Source organism: Leuciscus leuciscus (genome assembly GCF_965113295.1).
Source record: "Leuciscus leuciscus genome assembly, chromosome: 18".
Taxonomy (NCBI): Eukaryota; Metazoa; Chordata; class Actinopteri; order Cypriniformes; family Leuciscidae; genus Leuciscus; species Leuciscus leuciscus.
Window position 1 is genome coordinate 26,260,034 of NC_138742.1, and position 21,210 is coordinate 26,281,243.

Genomic DNA, 21,210 nt, shown 5'->3' on the forward strand with positions numbered 1-21,210 from the left:
GCCCACCCTGATGGCCATCTGGATCCTCTCAGAGATATTTATAAATATGCGGCAAAAACAGGGCCAATCGTGACTCGATCTCTGGACGACTGGGAAAACACACCAAACAGACTGTTCGCAAACTTGAAAATTGGCTTTACTACAACAACACAATCCACGGTATGCGAAAAAACTTGCGAGAGTAGGTTAAACATTTAAACGGCTCAATTAGCAGACCGCACAACAAATAAAAATAGCGTAACGGTGAAATACCGCATGTCACGAGGCGCTGTAACTCACACTGCTGCCACCCAGGACGACGGCCAACACAAGTAAATACAGCTGACATTAACTTGAGATGAAGATTAGATGTGAAAAGAAATATGTTGAGTTGGAATAATGTAGGCCATTAGCAGGCTATGACTGGATTAACTTCTAGCATGATTGTATCAAAGGATACAAGGGGGGGCAAGACAAATTTTTTACACGTTTGTTTAGACTGGAGGTAAACAGTAAAAGTGAGTCAGAAACAGAAAAAGAGAGAAAGTCAATGGAAACTGGAAAAATTGGACAGGGAGGGAAAAATGGCTAACCGAAAGAGTCTGGCCACTAAGCTATCAAACTGACAGAGATACAGCTGTGAGAAGAGGAATGGAGATAGATGTAATTTGTCTTCCTGATACTACATCACTGTGACGGCTGGCTTGTACGACAAAATATATACTTTGCGTTGAACATGGTCTTATTATACAAGATTTTGTCTTAGAATAACAACGTGTCAGTCCAATGTGGCATAATTAAGATCTATTTCCCTGACACACAGAATTTGACTGTTATTAGCAGTGTTTGCTAATGCAAAATTCATTATACTATTACTTATACTATTACTCATAATTAGGGTTCGGGATAAAAATAAAATAAAAAAAGTAACCCCCCTCATACTCACATGGTTTGTTGAGTAGAGGTGAGCTATTACTACTCTAAAGCACTACTCTAAAGTATCATTTAACGCAATACTAAGACGGGACAACATTCGAATAACAACTTACTGTGCGAATAACTTACTACGGTACTTGCTACTGTCAATACATACACGACTCACTGCTGTGAGCAAGTAAGACATGCTTCTGCTGTACAGTATAGCATACATGAATTACCCACAGAAGATCTATACAGGTGGAGCTGGGGAAGGTGGAGGGTTTTTGAAGGCTCACTGAAATTGCAAATGCTGACCAAGTTGAACAAGCGAGCTCATTGGCTACTGATACAACAGGAACCAATCAGCTGTTCAATCAACTTCGACTTGGCGCAGTAATATCTTCACTCGTGAAAAATCCTCTCACCGGCCCCCGCTCCCTCTAGTGAAGATATTACTGCGCCAAGTCGAAGTGCTTACAAGCACTTGCTATGGTATTCCGCCATACAATATAGTTATCCATTTTACACGCTTAGAAAAGCGCAACGTTTTGTTTTGTGTCACCGTCCTAGGTCGAGTTACACTACGCGAGTAACTGTATTTAAATAGGGAAAACGTGGAGGTGTTTGGTAGCTTCTCTGCTTGGCCCATATTGAATGAACTGGGCTAAGCTAAGTGCTAACAAAGTTTCGCCGCAAGACAGAGCGATTGAGTGCACACACTGAGACGAGAGAGGTATGTATCAACTCATCTTAGTTAAGGGAATAACATAGTTTAATATGAAAAATCGGTGGAGTATCCCTTTAAGGACCTCTCAGTCTGCGCCAGAGTTTCTTGACAGAACTTTGTATTTGTCATTGTCATGTGACCTATGGCATCAGTTGAATTCGGATACTACTCTTTTACACACTGTGTTTTGCTTACTATATAGACAAAGCATTATTCAAACACGGGGAAAAGACGGGGCCAGTGTTGCCACCTTGTGGCCAAATTAATAAGTTCAGAAAAATTCACGGCACATGTGCAAGCTAAATGTATTATTTTGTAAATGTACTTTTGTATATTGAATATGTAAATGTATACATTTACGTCATGCGCTTTGTACACATACCCTAGCATATGTGTAAAAACTCAAGTTTATTTTCAGCTTGAGCAAAATACTAAGTCGTGTCTTTTTATTGATTCAATGAGAATACTCATTCAGATGCATTGACTGATTCGTTCACTTACCCTTTTTGCAAGTTATGCATCATCACACCAGTAGGTGGCAACGATTATATTTTGTGTGTCATAAGTGGTCCAAATGATTCAGTAAAAAAACAACAACGGCAACAAAAAGAGTTCAATAACACCTTTTGTTCTTGTTAATTATCATCCTCTGCATCCTATTGTCACAATTCTCCAATCTCATGTATCACCTTGTAATCGAGACTCGTATGAAGAATGAACTACACGCACTCAGTGCATCAGCAGATCCTCATTCATGAATGAGGCATGAACAAGTTCACAAACAAGATTCAAAACAGTGAATCGTTGAATGCAGGAGAGCAGTTGCATGCTTCACAAGAGACTTCAGAAAACAAGTGATTCATCCACTTAAGCGATTCGGCCTAAAACAGTGATGTGTGCTTAAATACGGGTCTCTTTTACCGCAGCCTATAAAATCCATGAGATCAGCTCGTGCTGCAGCAATGGGATTGATCAGGCGGAGTGAAGTCTGAGGAACGAGATCCCATAAATAAGATTGATTGGCTCATTTCTCTCCCAGTATATGAGGCTCTATTTCATACACATCTCGCATGACAGGGATAGAGGTTCCCAATTATATAACTGTATTTTTCAAATATGGAATATGTGAGATCCAATCCCAGTGGATGGTAAATCATAAAGACAACACTGAATAAAAGCTGGAACTAATTCTCTATGTTGCAACATGTGGGTATAATCATGTTTCCAGTGCCATCTCGTGCCTTCGGTCTGTCCAATCACAGCGTCTGTCCACAGGGAGAGAGAGATAGCGCTGACACAGACGTTTGGCTTGCCGCTCGGTAACGTCTGCACACTCGCTGAAAGACTAATGACTACTTTTGTGCTCCACTGTCTCTGGGACAAACCACTTCACTAAAGCATTCAGCCAGTTTTCGCAGTTCTGCTTGCATCTGGTTCGTCTGACAACGTTCATTCTTTTATTCTCTCTGTCCAATCATGGCATATACAAAAGTTTTAGACAGACAAATGTGATAAACAAGTGTTAATACACTGATTCTTTTAATAAATCACTCAAAAAGACTCGCGGATCAGTTTCAAACTCATCATGAATCGATTTGAATCTGGTGCAGTCGCTGCATTTTGTATCGATGAACTCTTTCATAAAAGACAGGAAGTGATGCAAATATGAAGTTTATTGTAGAGACGTTTTGCTTAGGATTCATATAATCCTACAGATCAAACTACAATCCGTCCTCTAGCTCATAAATGCCAGAGGAGAACTGGCCCCCGACTGAGCCTGGGTTCTCCCAAGGTTTTTTTTCTCCATTAGGTCACCTGATGGAGTTTTAGGACACCATTAGGTCACTTGATGGAGTTTTTCGGTTCCTTGCCACTGTTGCCTTTGGCTTGCTCAGTTGGGGATATTTTGGGGATATTTAATCTAATTTTATCAATCAATAAATTCCTCTTGAAACAAACTTTGTTGTATTATTTTAATTTAATACTGTGAAGCTGCTTTGATACAATTTGTATTGTGAAAAGCGCTATACAAATAAACTTGACTTGACTTTGGCATCATGGAAAATTATAAGGGAGAATCATGTTTTTTAATGGATTTAAAACAAAATCTTCACTCTGGAACAACAGAAATATCTTGTTCCTGTTTTCTATCGTGTTCTGCAAACTGTTGGGATGACACCTAATTCAATTCTAATTCATAATCATAACCTACAGCAGCAAGAATAACACGATGTCACACTGCAAGTAACAACCAGCTATTAGAATAAAATATCACTCTTAAACAGAACAAGCTTTTGCATTTTTTGGTAGGCTTCTCTAGAAAACGTATTGCTTGTAGTAGCTGACATGACAGCTTCACTGAAACTGTGTAATTTGGGGAGAAAACATCTAAAGTGTGTTTTCTGAATAAAGCAGATCGAGTTTCGCAGTTCACTGGGTGCAATTGGTTAAATTTCATCAGTCTGTCATTCATCCTCTTCTGTGCGTTTGAAAGCTGGACCGCATTGGACGCCGCATGAATGGCAGACATATGCGCGAGTGTTGACGTGCTGGCTACGTGTCAACACACACTGACTGAATGAAAGAATAAACATGGCTGCCTTTCATTAAAGTGACATCATGACGTGTTTCTTTTGGGATAAATGGGTTTATTTTCCAACATGTACAGTACAGCATCCAGATGGTCTCTTTCAGGTCCAGCTGCATAAACGCTGTGTTCCCCACTGTGTCTCTCGCTTTATTGTAAATGGCAAACAGACCCCCGCAAGGTGGCATTAAACACACAAGGAAAAATAAAATGGTTTCTTGAAGCTCTTTTAATGTAATGCATTTACTCTGTCGGTCTATCTTTCTTTCTATCTATCTATCTATCTATCTATCTATCTATCTATCTATCTATCTATCTATCTATCTATCTATCTATCTATCTATCTATCTATCTATCTATCTATCTATCTATCTATCTATCTATCTATCTATCGGTCTGTCTGTCTGTCTGTCTGTCTGTCTGTATGTCTGTCTGTCTGTCTGTCTGTCTGTATGTCTGTCTGTATGTCTATCTATCAATCTATCGATCTGTCGGTCTATCTGTCTGTCTGTCTATCTATCTATCTATCTATCTATCTATCTATCTATCTATCTATCTATCTATCTATCTATCTGTCGGTCTATCTTTCTGTCTGTCTGTCTGTCTGTCTGTCTGTCTGTCTGTCTATCTATCTATCTATCTATCTATCTATCTGTCTGTCTGTCTGTCTGTCTGTCTGTCTGTCTGTCTGTCTATCTATCTATCTATCTATCTATCTATCTATCTATCTATATCTAGGCGCAAAGTGGCATTAAACGTCCGGGAAAAAAATCAACTGGTTTCTTGTAGCTCTTTTGATTTAAAGCATTCAATCTGTGGTTGTAAATCGCAAAGGCGACTTAACAGGGTGTTAACCAATCCGAGAGGGTGATGTATTCACAAGAAGAGGAATACTGGGTGGTGTTGGGTGATTTAGGGTTTCAAGAGCTGTTACCATGTCCCTACCCAACCCCCCTGCCCGGGTGGAGGACAACAGCTGGCGAGACCTGGTGCCAACCCTCCACTCCAGCACTGAGCCGAACAGGGCGTCTTTCTCTCGTTCTCTTTCTCCCCATGCCAGCGGCAGAATCAGGCTTTGTTGGAGCTCTGCATTGGATCTAATGATCCAGCACTAACTGCCATCAACTGATTTTGCCATTGAGACAGAGGACTGCATTCAATGATGAAGCAGATAAGAAGAGTGCCTTTGTTTCTAGATGAGGTCAAAGCCATTGGTACTGGACTCTGTAATCACTTCACGGTTTGTTGACTCAAAGGTCACCTAATACTCTCAAACGATAACTTTAAATCACCAAAGAGATTACTTTAATATCTTGATTGTTTTGTCTAGACCACAATGAAATTACATGGAGAGCAAATTTAGACCTTTTGAGATTGAGCTTCAAATTAGAAATAAAAAAGTAATAATTTCAAATCAAAAGCGTGAACTTGCTACAAATTTTCTTCAATACTAGTGTTATATTCAAATTCTGCATGAAACGCTGATAATTATTTTCATGTTATTATTTTGTCCAAATAAATAAAAAACTACACACTGAATGCTAGGATCAATCATAAAATCAATGAGAAATGCATATTTATTTAGAAATTTACAAAAATATATATTTAACAATGTTTTTTAAATTATTAGTGCTTTTAAATATTAATACTGCATGATAAGTTGATCATTATTTTCATGTTATGGCTGATAAATTATATTAAATATTTGATATTAAAATTCCTTATTATTTTGTCTAAATAAATAAAATAAAACATACACCGAATGCTAGAATCAATCATAAAATTAATGAAAAATGCATATCCATTTAGAAAAAAGAAAAAAAGAACAATGTTTTTAAATATTAGTGCTTTTAAATAGGCATATTAATAATAATGTTTTTAAATCATATTGTTTTTAAATATTAAATAAAAAAGCTAGTGAGATATATAGCCTATTGCATCCCTATCTGATACCAAGAGACATATATGCATTCATTTTATTGCAATATGTGACCAGTTTGTTCGTTAGTTAATTTATGGCTGTGTTTGGGAAGATTTATCGGCTGGAACATCAGGAATGATGATAAACTGAAGACATGTGTTGCATGTTTTAGGGTGTGTTTCCATACCATCAGCTTATGTATGTCAGTGTGTGAGATCACTAACCTCCTGGCACTTTGAGCATGCTCTGTGAGGTGTGCGAGATGGGTGAGGTCACTCCTACAGGAGGGTTTCGGCTCTTCTTCAGTCCGCTGGGCGGGTGGCCGAGCGTCTGCGGTTTCCTCAGTTCACCCTTGACTGCTGCGTCATCCTGCGATCTGCTCTTTTTCCACTTGCTGGATGACTCGGCCTTAAGGCTGCCCGTTTCGTATACTCCCTCGTTCCGGCATTGAGCCTTCCCCTCCTCGCTGTACCAGGAGAGGCCGCTTTCAACCAGCGAGCGTTTCTCTGCATCGGTGCGCAGCTGTGGGGAGAGTCAATGTTAAAGGGATATTTCACCACTGGAAAGATGAATGTGTATTTAAATTGGGTCATTTATGTAGTAGAAATGTGAATTATTTTAGAAGTTGGTGCCTTCTATGCATAGAGAAAATTTATTTTTGGCTCATGTGGATGAAAGACAACAACTCCCAGAATGCACTTGCTTCGCTGCCCTACGAGGCCACTCCCAAGCCACGCCTACCGGTTACAGAGGGCAGGATCGGAAGAAATGATACAACTAGGCTACTAGTCGACTCGAAACTGAAAAGACGCCGTTTTATCGTGAGATCCCCCTATGGGCGGGTTGAGAACATGCAGAACGAGCTCCTCCTACTGGCTGTAGTCTCTCGCCTCTGGCCAAAAAAGCCTCTGATGACGCAAAATGACAATTTTTGCGTCATCTGAGGGTTTTTTTCCAGACACGCAATACAGAAATCTCTCGTCTCAGGGGGACATGAGGCTAACACATGTTAAATAATTAACCTTATTGTAAAGTGTTAGCATATTTGTTGTTTTTTTGCTGGGAAAAAATCTTTATTAACATTATAAGTGATCCTCAAGGAACATATTAAAATAAAAAATATCCATGTCATGACCCCTTTAATTTATTATTTTTTAACGTAATTTTTTTAGTTTTGCGTGTTTGTTTGTCGAAAAAAAAGTAGTTTAACATAATATAGGACTCTAAAACCAGCACACGATGAGGGGGGAAGAAACAGTATTTTAACGTCAGTTTAAAACACCAAACATGGAAGTTCAGTTTCAGAGTCCATTTCTGCTTTATGAGATGCTCTGTGGTCACATTCCAACATGAGCCGTGGAAGAGAAGAAGAGAAGTAACACACGCTGACACACATCAGAACATCAGAGCAGTGTTTCTTCTCCACGGCAGTCTGTTTACTTTTGGCTCTATCTTTCTGCTTCACATTGTCACTGGTTTACTTGATTTTATACATAAAGGTGTGAGCGTTATATCAGCACATACATTTTTTACTTTTCATTTTAAACTTGATTTGCATTCAATTATCAGATTTCCAGGGTTTTCAATCAGCAATACCACAGTGAACGGGGAAATTAATTTGGATTATTTTTTTAGTCAGGCAATGCAGAAGTGAAACCAACATGGTAAAGTAAAGGCTAGTTAACTGGTAACACTTCAAGTAAATTCAAGTACTCTTCAAAAGTTTGTATATTTATATATTTTTTGTTTTAGAGAATACTTCTCACTAAGGCTGCATTTATTGCATCAACAATAAACTAAAAATACAGTAATATTGTGAAATATTATTACAGTTTTAAATAACTGTTTTATATTATATTTAAAGTGTAATTTATCCGTGTGATCAAAGCTGAATTTTCAGCATCATTACTCCAGTCTTCAGCGTCACATGATCCTTCAGAAATCATTCTAATATGCTGATTTGATGCTCAAGAAAAATGTATTGTTGTCAATGTTGAAAACATTTGTGCTGCTTCATATTTTTTTGTGAAAACTTATTTTTCAGGATTCTTTGATGAATAGAAATTTGACATTATAAATGTCTTTACAGTCACTTTTGATTAATTTTATCCGAATAATCTTGCTGAATAAAAGTATTAATTTCTTTAAAAAAAATACTGAATCCAAACTTTTGAATGGTATAGGATATGAAAAGTTGTGTGATATTACGCATTATATAATGTGATAATGTTTAATATTTCCGTTTAAAATTATCATAAAGTGTTGCCAAGAAAATCTTGATTTTATATGGTTTTTAGATGTTTTATATTGGGGGTCTATTATATTACATTATAGCAATGAGCTTTATGAAAGAATTACAACTTTTAAGACTGTTGTATTATCTGCCAAACAATAAAGTAATAAAACCATGAAGACACTTAACAAGACTTAACAACTCCTTAACTTTGTGAAATTGATTTGTAATTTAAAGTGAGAGGAGTGAGTCTGACCATGTTCCCAGGTTTAATGGACCATGTCCGGCTTAAGGAGAAGCTCAGTGGAGGGGCATACCTGCTTTATTAAATGTAAATAAGCCTTTGTGAAAGGTTGATGTCATTTGAGGAATGTCTGCTCCCTTCTTAGGAATGATGGGCTACGGGCAAGCTCACATACTTCACCAATTAAACCTGTCTGAACTTCGATGTTTGTATAACTGTGATGTTGACATGTCATTTCCTTCTTCTGGCAAAGACAGCCGTGTGGGTCAGATCAAGAAAGAAGCCGTGGACTGTTCCTCATGAGTACAATAAACTGAAGAGGAGGGGAAAGTCTGAGGGGGGTGTAGAAGAACATTGAGATCTGTTTGATGGAGAAGATTTTGAAAGGGTCCAGCAAAGGTATAAGTTTAGAACGGGATGAGAGCGACACAGTCCTTACAGTTTACACTGCTTATTTGACTGCTTTCTAGAAGATAGTTTCTTTATGTAAAAATAATTTTGATTCGTTATGCCTTTTTGTCTTAAAAGTAAAGTGTATAACTTCTGCTTTCAGCTCTACGGTCCACATATTTTCCGGAAACTCTAGGAAATATATAACAGTTCAAAAGTTTGGGGTCAGGGTTGTTGTTTTAAGAAATGAATACTTGTATTCAGAAATGATGCATTAAAATGATCAACTAAATGCTGTTATGTTCTTTTGAACTTTCTATTCATCAGAAAATCTTGAAAAAATGTTTTACAGTTTCCACAAAAATATTATGCAGTACGACTGTTTACAACATTGCTAATAATAATAAATGTTTTTTGAGCATCAAATCAGCATTTTAGAATGATTTCTGAAAAATCATGTGAAATTATGATGCTGAAAATGGTGCTTTGATCGAAGTAATAAATTACATTTTAAAATATATTACAATAGAGAACAGTTATTTTAAATTGTATTCATATTTCACAATATTACTGTTTTTACTATATTTTTTATCAAATAAATGCAGCTTTGGTGAGCAGAAGAGACTTACAGACAGACCCCAAAAATGTTGAAAGGTATAATATATATTTAGCTATATTTTAGGATCGACATATACTGTAGCAAAGTCCCTTTAAGACAAGTAATTTCATTCGGCGGCCATCTTTGAAACAACTTTTTGAATGGGGAAACATCAAATTCTCCAAAACTGTTTACCAAGCTTACGATAAAATTTCACATTTGAAACGTTTCTAAACACTTCAATCGTGATAGAAAACAAAATTTTTCCAGCTGGATCAAGCTAATGCTCGTCTTGTGTTATTCTATAGTCTTTGACTGTACCTCATAGCTTCTCATAAGTCCCCTCAAAAAGAAACAATAGTCACGTTTGAATCGACATATAAATGAATACAGTTTTTCTTTTTTGTGTGAACTATTCTTTAAAACATGGTGTCTGATCTGACCAATGTAATGACATTTAAAATGAAAACAGTCGCTGTGGGACTGTGTAACAATAATAACGTGGTCAAATGTTTCTCAAAGCGCCAAGAAACAGTGATTTTAGGTAGCCTGAATGGCTGAAACTAAACCAGTAAGCAGTGTGGTCTTCAACAAATCGTAACCAACACAAACACACATTCACACACTGAGGATTGAGTGCATAACACTACATGGGAGTTCATCATTGAGAACGAAACCAGAAACTCCCCGAAGACTTCTTGGCCAGGGAAGAGTCGCATCAGTGTCTTTGGGTGGGATAAACTGTGTTGTCTGTGCTATGTAGTGATAGGTTTCAGATGAGTATTGACTGAGTCAGTGTGCACTCCTTCTCTCTAAAGCGGTTAGTGGTTTGTAACACATTCATCCCATTAGCAGTAAGTACTGTGTGCTCAGGCTCGACTGATCCAGTATCGTGTGTCACAAATTAGCAAAACTGACAAACATTGAAGCAGAAACGCAGACTGTGAGAGCAATATTTCAATCCAATAAGAAGTGAATTACCACAATGGCAGAGTTTCGGCGGGAGCCAATGGGAGTAGTTGGCAGGGAGTTGAGGGAGGAGCCTGCGTTGAACTCTTCTGAGCTGAGGTTATCTGAACCGTCACTCAAACCGCTGCTGATGGAGCTGCTTTCATCCCAACTGCAAAAAAAACATAAGAAATACCATCACTGTACTGATCCAGGTCATAATCAGGTCATGATGAATTATTAATGTCGTATGCAAAGCAGTTAAATTATTAATTAATTGCTTAAAAGAAACTTATCTTGGAAAACATGTTTTTTTTTTCTTGCTCTTTTAGAAGAAATACTATGTAGAACATTGATCTACACAACCCTCACCAGTCCATCTAGACTTTATGAAAACTAAAGTGCAAAAACAGGTCATTCAGAAATTATTATGATAATGACAACTATCACAATCGTGTGCACATTACCATAAATGTGCACGCTTACATATCATGAGGTATTTAGTATTTAACTACTTAGGATTCAACAGCTCTGCCTGCCATGTGAACTACGCCACTACACGCATGTCAGCCAATCATAACAGAGGTCATTTACATAGAGGTTTTAAAGGGACAGTGTGAAAAACAGACATGATAATTCAAATAGAGGATGGAAAATGGTCATGAAATATAAATCATGCCTGGTTTTGTTGAGATTAATACTAATTACCAGGGCTTGACATTAACACCCGCCAAATGCATGTGCATTTCAGCAGTGGCGTGTAACGCATTCACTTCGGCAGGTTGAATTTATAAATATTTTACATTTTTCAATTGTAGTCTGTAGGCATCTGAAATAATAAGCTAACTGCAATTAAGTCTTGTCAAAAATAGATTTTTCGATACATATCGATCCTGAAACATCTGAAATGCTTCAAATAACCCACATAATAGACACACGATACCCGCTGCACTTTCTTACACTCTCATCTCTCCGACAGCGAGTGACACACAAACCCGCCTCCCCTCACTCACTCGTTTCATTTGCTACGGATAAATACTGTTGGTGTTACACAGGGCTTGAATTTCGGCGTTTAATTTTACTCCTTCCCGCAGATTTTCGCTGCTTATTGCGTTTAAATAGTCAAATACACAGAAAATAATGTCAAAATGCCGGTCTCTTGGCAAGTATTCACGTAAACACAGTCAGTTGTTTTAAGAAAACATAAATAGTTGAGAAAGAAAATGCATGTGTAACAGTATAATGGATCTGTGCGTCACGTCTTAAAGTGACAGCAGCCTAATATACCTGCTGGCAAATTATGAGATAATATTAAAAATATCTATATGGCAGTTTTCCCCCATGGCATCGATGTCAAAATTGTGGCCAGTGAAAATGCTGAGTGGCTATTAACTTTGGAAAACCACACGCCACAGTGGCTGATGAGCAAAAAAAAGGTAATGTCAAGCCCTGTTAACTAGTGGCCTTCAGGGAAAAAAAAAAAATAATGTAAGTAGCAGGTTATTAATAAGACAGAGTTTGATTCAGGCATGGTGTTCTCACACTGATACATCTCAATGACCAAGTTTACATGCACATGAATATTCTTATGTTAATCAAAATTTGGTCATATTCTGATTATGTATCATGATGTAAACACATTAACCCGATCAAGCTAATATTCCAGTTTCAGAGTAAGACATCTGGCATATGTCTGTATTAATCTGAATCCTTCGTATTGTAAACACCTTTTTCACATTATCTACTGTAACTGAAATACTCATTTATATCTGTGCACATCCAAATGAAAGTAATTCTGGGTGTTATTGAGTTTCAAAAGCTAAGCGATGGAAGCAACACATTCTTGAAGAGAGGACAGATTATGTTTTTGCATACATTAAAATAAAGCACTTTCATCGCTCTCCGGAGTGATTATGAATTAAACAGTAGATTATTTTACTGTGCTGGATTACTAAAGTACTCCATTTCTTCAATTTATCTGATATATGATGATTGCTAGGCATAAAGGTATATTCCAGTATATATGGGGCACACTGATACCTATTTTGCGAATAAAAGCCATGATCTGAAAATGATGTGTATGTGCACATCGTCAGTGGCACCACTTGCTATGAGCACAGAGTAGGAGATGATCCACATTCCTACATATGATCCTGCTCCTTTCAGAGTAACTTAACACGTTGGATGTTTTTCATACTTTAAATACATTTCAGAATCTCATCAAACATTCACAAGGATATCTGGTTTTGTCTGATCCTGGTGTATCAGGAAGCAAATGCTCCAGAATGGAAGGTGCCTTTGAGATAAGACCGCATCTTGTCACACAGGTTCTGATAAACCCTGAGAAAGTGATAAGGCCATCCTCACATCACTGAGCAAATATGCTAAAAAAAGACAGCTGAAGCCCTTCCAGTCAGAAGCAACAATTGATAAGCTTGTTGTGTCACAAAGGAACCTGAAAGGCTCCTAGAAGATAAAATGTTTGTCATGCAACTGTTGTCTTTATATAAGAACAAGAAACACAATCACAGGGGCTTCTCATCTTTGTGAGTCTGTCTGAAACAGCTGACTTAGGGATGACATTTCTTCATTTTGCAATGTTCCTTTGGAAACTAATTCACTGCTGGTTTCCCTTGCATGTTTTGAATTTAATAGAAAGACATATGGGCCCCATCAAAGTGTTTAATGTTGTTTAATGTCTAACACGACGACAGTATTGCATGCTTTTGAAAATAAGACTCGGACAGAAAAATATTTTCTATTAATATTACATCTCTTAAAATCTGTAAAGCAAAACATGAAAAAAATAACTGAAAGAAAGAAAAAAAGTAAAGCAAAGCAAAAACAAGCAAAGCAAAAAAAAGAGAAAAAACAAAAAACACAAAACAAAAACCAAGCAAAGCAAAAAAAAAAAAAAAAAGAGAAACGAGAAAAGCAAAAAGCAAAGCAAAACACAAAACAAAAACCAAGCTTAGCAAATAAAACACAAAAACATAAAACAAAACAAAAATATAAAAACTAACACTAAAATAACCTTTGAAACCTGAAGTTACACAAAAAAAGTCAAATTATTCCAGACAATTCTTCAGTGGCTTTGATACGTCATAATGGCCTTTGAACCTCATCCACAAAACACAATACAGTTTCCACACTTTCCCTCCATTTCCACGTCCAGTCTTCATTTTCCAGGTGCTTTAAATTCCTCAGATGTCCCAGTGACACCTAAAGACTGGATTAAGTAGCGGCACATTCTGAGAAGTCTGTCATTATAAGATATCTAAGCACGTTGAGCTGTTCTGTGTGAGATGGCCAGCCCTGAGGTGAAACACTGATGCTCTCTTTATGAGCGATAATGATCAGGGTTCAGGTTTCAGGGCCGTTTGAAACACCTCAAGCGACAAGCTCTGTGTTTACCCTCAAAATACTCATCTCCACACCTGAGATGACAGCAGTGTGTCATGATGGTTGAACTGGATGTCGTGTTTACCTCTACAGCTGGGAATATTTTTTGCTTTGATGCACTGCAAGGGTGCCATATGTGCAACTTAAAACACTACAATCTTTCTTCAAACCTGTCAACTCGACAGCTATGATGTATGAGTTGAATCACAGGGAACATCTCATCTGTGTGATCTAGATTTATTTTACGAAAGTGTCACTTTAAAGAGCCTCCCTGCAGAATTTCTGCCGCAGGTGATGTGGAAAAGGAGGGCGAGGAGACCTTGAAAACCTCGGATTTACCTACAGCATCCCACAGTCACAGGGCTCTCTTCAAAGGCATGCCAAAGACACCATGCGGTTTTCGATAAACCCAGACTAAAACTGTTTGTTTGATGTTGTTCTGTGGAAGGGGAAAATGTAGATAAGCACAGCGACCTATTGGAGATGCTGCGCTCCCCTGACCAGCCCCTGTTCATAGTGTCATTGGGTGTGAATTTAGTTTTTTTTTTTAAAACCAGATGGACCTCATAGGGCTTTAGTTCGTGTGAAAAAAAGCTAATGAGAAGCAGAAGTGGCTTAAACAGCACTGATAACACAAAATACTGTAACCTCAGATTAAAGGATTATAAAAAGGCTAATGGAAGCACAGGATTCCTATTCAGCTTTAAAAGTCAACACGAAACTGCGTTCACAAACTATTTACTTCCATAATGTGAAACAGAAAAAGGTGTAAGATTATTCAGGCTTTTGTTTCCTTTGTGAAAATATGCCTAGGTGAATTTTTATTTAGTAGTGAGATATAGTGATATAGAGTGAATCAACATAAACTTCCACATCCAGTACACATTTTTAGAAAACAAAACAAACTGAATACTGTCCGTAAAAAAAAGAGAAAGAAATGTGCAAGTGCAACTGTCCTCAAAGCTAAATAAAAAGACAGTTAAATAGACGCAGAGTAATCGCTAGAGCTGTCTAGAGCTCTCAACTGAAGCACACTCCCTCTAGCTGTCTTCTCTTCCAGAAGCAGGCTGCCTCATCTGTCCTCCTTCCCAGAACAGGGCTCTCAAAAACACATAACATTGTGTCAAGCTGCTCAACGTAATTGCAGAGAGCCCGAGCCCCGCCAGCTAGAAAAAAAAAACGGAAAAAAAACGAGAGTGATTTGAAGATAAAGCGTCCTCCTACCCATTCCCCTCCACCTTAAACCAAACATTAACTTTAATTGCATGGATGCAAGGCAAGCAGATAACAGCATTAGTGTGTTTCTAAAGAAGGTATCCAAGTGCTATCCAACTGCAATTTGGGGGTTTAGGGGTAGTAAGAATGAGTTTTCTCATGGCATCTGTCCACACTTACATCAAACACAAAAAGTACACATGGACAACACAAATGGACAACAATGAACAGTCTATACTTGGTGTTTTTTATGTGGTGTTCCTCAGGTGTATATCTTGGGTCCTCAACTATTTTCAAATTACACAATTTAAATCCCCCAAAAGTTATAGATTTAGTTTAAAAATAATAGAAATGACACATAAACAGTAACATGACTTAGGTCCAGGTGGTGTATCAAATATATATTCAATATAATTTGTCAACATAAATGTGCATTGTGCACTTTTTCCATTTCAGTATAAATAAGTCTACTTCAAGATATTACTAAAAGGCTGAATATACACACATATTTAAACATATAAGGGTTCCACTAGCCAGTAACTGAATATGTCACCAGAAGCATATGGCCTTTATCTTCAACACATACAGAAGCATATATCAATTGCCTACATGTTCTGCATAATTTGTGCTTTGCCCATCCCAATTTGCCCAGCAAAATACTGGAATGCCAAATGACAGGTGGCAGATCCTCTTTCATCAACGGCAACTGGTCACACAGAACCCAGAGGGAGTGACGGCTAAGAGCGAAAACGACACGCGTGTCCAACACTTAAACCTACCATGTAAACATAAGACACAAGTCATTCTCACCACACATGAAAATGTGTTCAAGTAGATTTGAAAATGATCGCTGTTGCATGAAATGCACCATTGTTGAAGCAATGTTACAGTTGTCTCCTCAGGCGAGAACAAAGGCATGGTTAAAGCCAACATATACTGCCAAACTTGGCTCAGGTGTACTGTAGACTTGGCTGCACATCAAGATTATTATTTTTTTTTTAAGATAGCAATCTGTACAGTAGATAGTGTATAGTATAGAAGTACACTATTTGCAAAACTTTGATATGGTTAATAAACAAAAGGGTAGTTGGCATGAAACATTTTTTTTTATTGAAAGTTGATGTCCTGGGGTGATGCTATATTCCATTTTAAAATATTTCACACATAAATGTAATAATTATTTTACAAATACTATTTGATTTTGATATTTTGATATTATTTGACAGCCATTAATTAGAATATTAGTACTTTTTAAAAATCAACTTGTCAAATCCTAGACCTGATTAAACTGGACTAGTAAAGGCAAAAACATAAGATTAAAAATATTATAAAGTAATATGCCCATCAATGTTAACCTTAAATTAAGATTTGCTAACAAAATAGTAATATAAAATAAATATTAAAATTATTTGCTTTGCTAGGCTTGCGAAACCAAATAAATGACTGAGTGATTTATGCAGAACATGTAGGCAATTGATATGTATGTGTTGAAGATGAAGTACATGTCAACTACCAAAACAATAATGTCTGTCTGTCTGTATGCTTTTTCCTCCCTCATTTCAAGCCACCTGTGTCTTTGTTCATAATCTACCTGTACAATAACCCACTTATTCATCCCTCATTACGGTGATCTTGAATTGAATCGTTCTGGTCATCATTTGTCTCTACTGTAACAGGTAAGTTGTATGTGTGTGTGAAGAGTGGGCGGAGAAATGGCTGCGACTGGTGGCACAGATGGCCCACAATACGGGGTGCAGGACCACCTAACCAGCTAAGCTTTGGAGAACAGATTGGCCTGACAACGCAAGACCAAGACAGCTTATCAAATGCATGATGCTTATGAAAGATGCATGCATTATAATTCAGTTTTGACAACGTTTCTGCAAATGCATCATCTTCAAAATGGGTTTGACAGTTAAATTGATGGATCGTCAGACGACCTTTAACTGACACGGACACCTTCTCCATGTTCTACTGTACGGTAAACATATGGAGACAGGTCACAGAGGGTCTCTGTCTGCCAAAAGCTGTCCATGGCCCAACAGTGTTACGCTGAGTGCTATTCTCACCGGGAGAATAGCACTCAGTCATTTATCTGATCGGCCAGCTTTTCATGTGAAAACAGAAATGTATTTCCTCCCTGACATTAGTTCCATTGCATGTATTAAAATGGAAAACAACAAGATAAAATAACAGGCCTGGTTTCGCAAGCCTAGCAAAGCAAATAAGCCTGTACAAAAGGGATTAGCGAGGATTATATATCAAGTTAGAGCAACTTCCCAATAATGACACTATATTCCATCTGTCCAGATTATGGCAGATGTGTGTAAGTTTTGAGAGGTGCTTGAACCCGCTGAAAGAGGGGGAGGGGGGTTAATAAACTACAGATAATCTCTCTGCGGATACAATGCTAACTATCTTGTCTTTGAGATTGTTTTGATGACATAAATCCATATTGCATTCGTCCCCTTTAAAGAATTACTGCTGTTCCAAAGTTTAGGGTTGGTATACCATTTTTTTTTTCTGTCTATGTCACCAAGGCTGCATTTATTAGATAGAAAATACAATATTATTTTGAAATATTATTAGAATTTAATAATTTTTTCTATTTTAATTAATTTTTAAAAATGTAATTTATTCCTTTGATCAAAGCTGATTTTCCAGCATCATTACTCCAGTCTTACTCATTTCACTAACTGCTGTTGGTTGTTGGATGACTAGTTGACCATCCTTACTCATCCTCATCCTTAAAAGGTATTATTTTTGACTAACTTCATCCATGTAACATAATCTGCATAATACAGAACATTCACCAGCATGACGCTGAGCTTGGTAACACAAACATGAGTAAGCTGGACATTTTGGCCCACATCTTCTCATTGGATTTCCTGTAGGCCTCTAAAGACTGTCCGTTCCATTGCTCACAGTCTCTTGAACTCTGTAAAGTTGATGTCTGCGAACCCAAATCATGTGAACCAGACTCGAAGGTATTAAGCAACAATTTCTACAGAGCAGAAAGCCAGGGAAAGTAAAAAATATTGAGCAAGCAGAACACTGGAGACTCAATCCAGATTTATGGTCTGTGAATAATTCATTAATGCTGTTCTGAAGCGCGATCCCACCTGTAATCATTTTCTGTCCATAACATAAAAAAGTGTTTAAATGTGAGGAGAGAATATATATATATAACTCTTTAGGGCTACCAAGATTAAGACTTGTTTTGGTCTATAATTAATTGCTGATTGGGATTTTAGTGGCCATTTTCCCAGGCACAGATTAAGCTTAATGAAACTGCTCAGAGGGGATTCTCTATTGAAAATCCCTGGCGGTTTTGGACAAGGCTTAATCTGGGCCTTATGAACAAAACTAAGCTATTCGTGTGGACGTCTTTCCCACTGTATAATTACTTGAGAATCAAGGCCAATCCTTAGATTTGAGCATCCTGACACAAAAATGCTCTCTTTATTATTATCATGATTTCTCTTTTGCTAAGGATCTAAAGATGTGATTCAAATATACTATATTAGAGGTCGATCAATATGAGTTTGCAGGGGGGGGCAAAATGATGCCCAATATTTTAAAGAGGATTTGATTCTGCTTGATTTTGTTTCTGGGCTCTACTAGAATAGGTTTTCATGCTTGAATGTTACAAAAACAAAACCCCATTATTTTCCCCATATTCTCCATTGTTGCAGCACCTCTCTTCCCAGTCTGTCAGTAACGCTCTGTTTAGTTCCTGGCTCCATGAAACATCTGCTTCTGAAAGCTCAATGTGCTCTGATTGGTCGGCTGGACCAGAGTGTTGTGATTGGTCAACTGCTTCGAACGTGTTTGGGAAATGTCACGTCCCTTACCGGTCAAGACTAGGCGTTTCAGGGAGTTTAGAAACAGTGTCATTGATATAGAGAATAACTCTGTTTTGAGTGACTTTGTAACTTTGTAGACCTTTTTCATGCTCAAAAAAACGACATTACACAGAAAGTTGAACATGTAAAAAAGCATAATAGGTCCTCTTTACCATTGGCAAATGTGACATCCCCAAAAATCCAATGGTAAAAACTGAGAAGGGAAGGTTAGAAAGGTCATTTTATTCCAGCTTCAGTTTCAGAACAGTATCACAACCTGAAGGACATCTTAACCAATGAGCTCCATCACAAGTATTTCACATGTTCTTGGAGTTCGAGTTTCTCATGGCTGCCCTCCAGTGTTGTCGGTTGATTTAACGGACATACTCCCGTTTGAATCCAGGATGCTGAGGGAAATGTTTTGGTTTGAAAGAGGGGGACAGGCAAAGGGGAGGACAGAGAGGTAGAGTGAATGAAGCGCGGGCCTAACTCATAGCAGCTGTGGCCACTGTTAAACCCAGCGTGGCCTCTTCCTCCTCCTTCTCCTTCTCCTTCCAGCTGCTGAAGACCAACTGCACGCACTTCACCATAACAATACGCAGGCATGGACTCAAAAAACGAATCCTTAGAGTCCGAATCCGCAGAGACATGAGGATCCAGTGCTGCTGAGGTTAACAAGAATTATGACCTGCGACGGTCGAAATACTCTGCTGGCTTATTTAAATAACAACGATTTGAATGTTTTGCAGAAGTTATTAGAATCTTGTGATTTGCCAAGTTCCTCATGCTTCAATGCCAAATGCATGGAAATGACACATTCTTGACCAGCATAATGGAGCTTTGTCAATCAATACTTGTTAGTTTGATATTTCCATTAAAACTCGCCAACCAGTAGGGGTTTATAAGAGCAGAGCGCTGAAGTAATGCAGATATAAACATAATACAATGGCAAAATGAGACTTACATAAAATAGCTGAAATTAAATGGAATTTAAAAAAAAATTTACCCCTAAAAAAATCACTTTAATGGATAAGATAATCTTGATCATCTCAAAATGGCCAAATATCAACAGACTAATTGGACTGGCAAAAACATAATAATACTACCAATCAAGTGTTTTTTTTTTGTTTTAGTTTTTTTTAGAAAGGATGCTTTAAATTCATCAAAAGTGACAGTAAAGACAATTATAAAAAGGTTTATATTTTAAATAAAAGCTGTTCTTTTTAACTTTCTATTCCTCAAAGCATCATGAAAAAAATCCACAAAAAATATTATTCAGCATTCAAGATTTATAATAACTCTTTTTGTTCCTTGATTATCAAATCATCATATTAGAATGATTTCTAGGATCTTGTGACACTGAAGACTCACTTAATAATGCTGAAAATTCAGCTTTGATCACATGAACAAATTACATTTGAAAACATTTATTTTATATTGTAATAATATTATTCAAAATAGATATTTTATTATTATTGGACATACTTTACACTATTTTATTGATAGTGTGGCGGTAGTGTGTAAATTAAAACACACACGTATGAATTAAACCCCATTTACTGTGTGATATCATGATAAGTACCTTTAAAAACTACTCATTATCCTTTTACAGCTAAACTACAGTAATCTACTTGGTGACAAACTAACAAATATGTAGTTATCAGATGCCATCTCAACATGCCTTGGACTACATTTAGACTTCCATCTCAACACATGGTATGTAGTTACCACGGGTGAAAAAATGCATTGATGCATTTTTTTTTTTTACCATGTAAAAAAATCGAAATCAATGGATATCAAATCAAATGATTTCCAAATGGTGTCCAAATGGAAGTTTTCATGATGCACCATAAATGGTCCCATCATTTAGCAAAACACTTTCAGAGCAAATATTCCCCTGAAAACAGGATATTGTGGCTGCTGTTCTCAACCTGATGTTGGAGATGATCAGACCAGCATGTTGTCTGCATCAATAGCAGACAGGACAAAAGCTTTGTAGTAACCTTATTTGCTTTAATGGAGTAGAACATCCTTTCCCACCCCCTGTAGCTACAAACAGTTCACTGCAGGAAGCTCATCCATGACGGCAGTAAAACTCAACTGCTCAAGAATAGGACCTGATTTAAGCAGGTTTAAGGGTGTGTTCACACTTGGCATGTGTGGTTCGATTAAAATGAACCCTGGTGCGATTGCTCTGTTAGTG

The 21,210-nt window shown here is 37.4% G+C and overlaps 1 protein-coding gene and 1 long non-coding RNA gene across 8 annotated transcripts in view; both read right to left on the reverse strand.

Moving 5' to 3' along the window:
* Positions 1 to 21,210, reverse strand: part of nav1a (neuron navigator 1a) — a 148,037-nt gene that overhangs the window by 28,910 nt on the left and 97,917 nt on the right. For all 7 annotated transcript variants that reach the window (XM_082144964.1, XM_082144968.1, XM_082144966.1 and 4 more), the window contains exons 7-8: positions 10,579 to 10,717; positions 6,357 to 6,654 (exon numbers count right to left, since the gene is read on the reverse strand). In XM_082144964.1, coding sequence (XP_082001090.1) covers positions 6,357 to 6,654; positions 10,579 to 10,717 — 437 coding nt within the window. The remainder of the gene's footprint in view (positions 1 to 6,356; positions 6,655 to 10,578; positions 10,718 to 21,210) is intronic.
* LOC309480733 lies at positions 17,790 to 20,259 on the reverse strand. Its single transcript, XR_014199768.1, has 2 exons — positions 18,682 to 20,259; positions 17,790 to 18,650 (listed from the first exon to the last, which is right to left on the reverse strand). It is a non-coding gene; the product is annotated as an uncharacterized lncRNA (long non-coding RNA).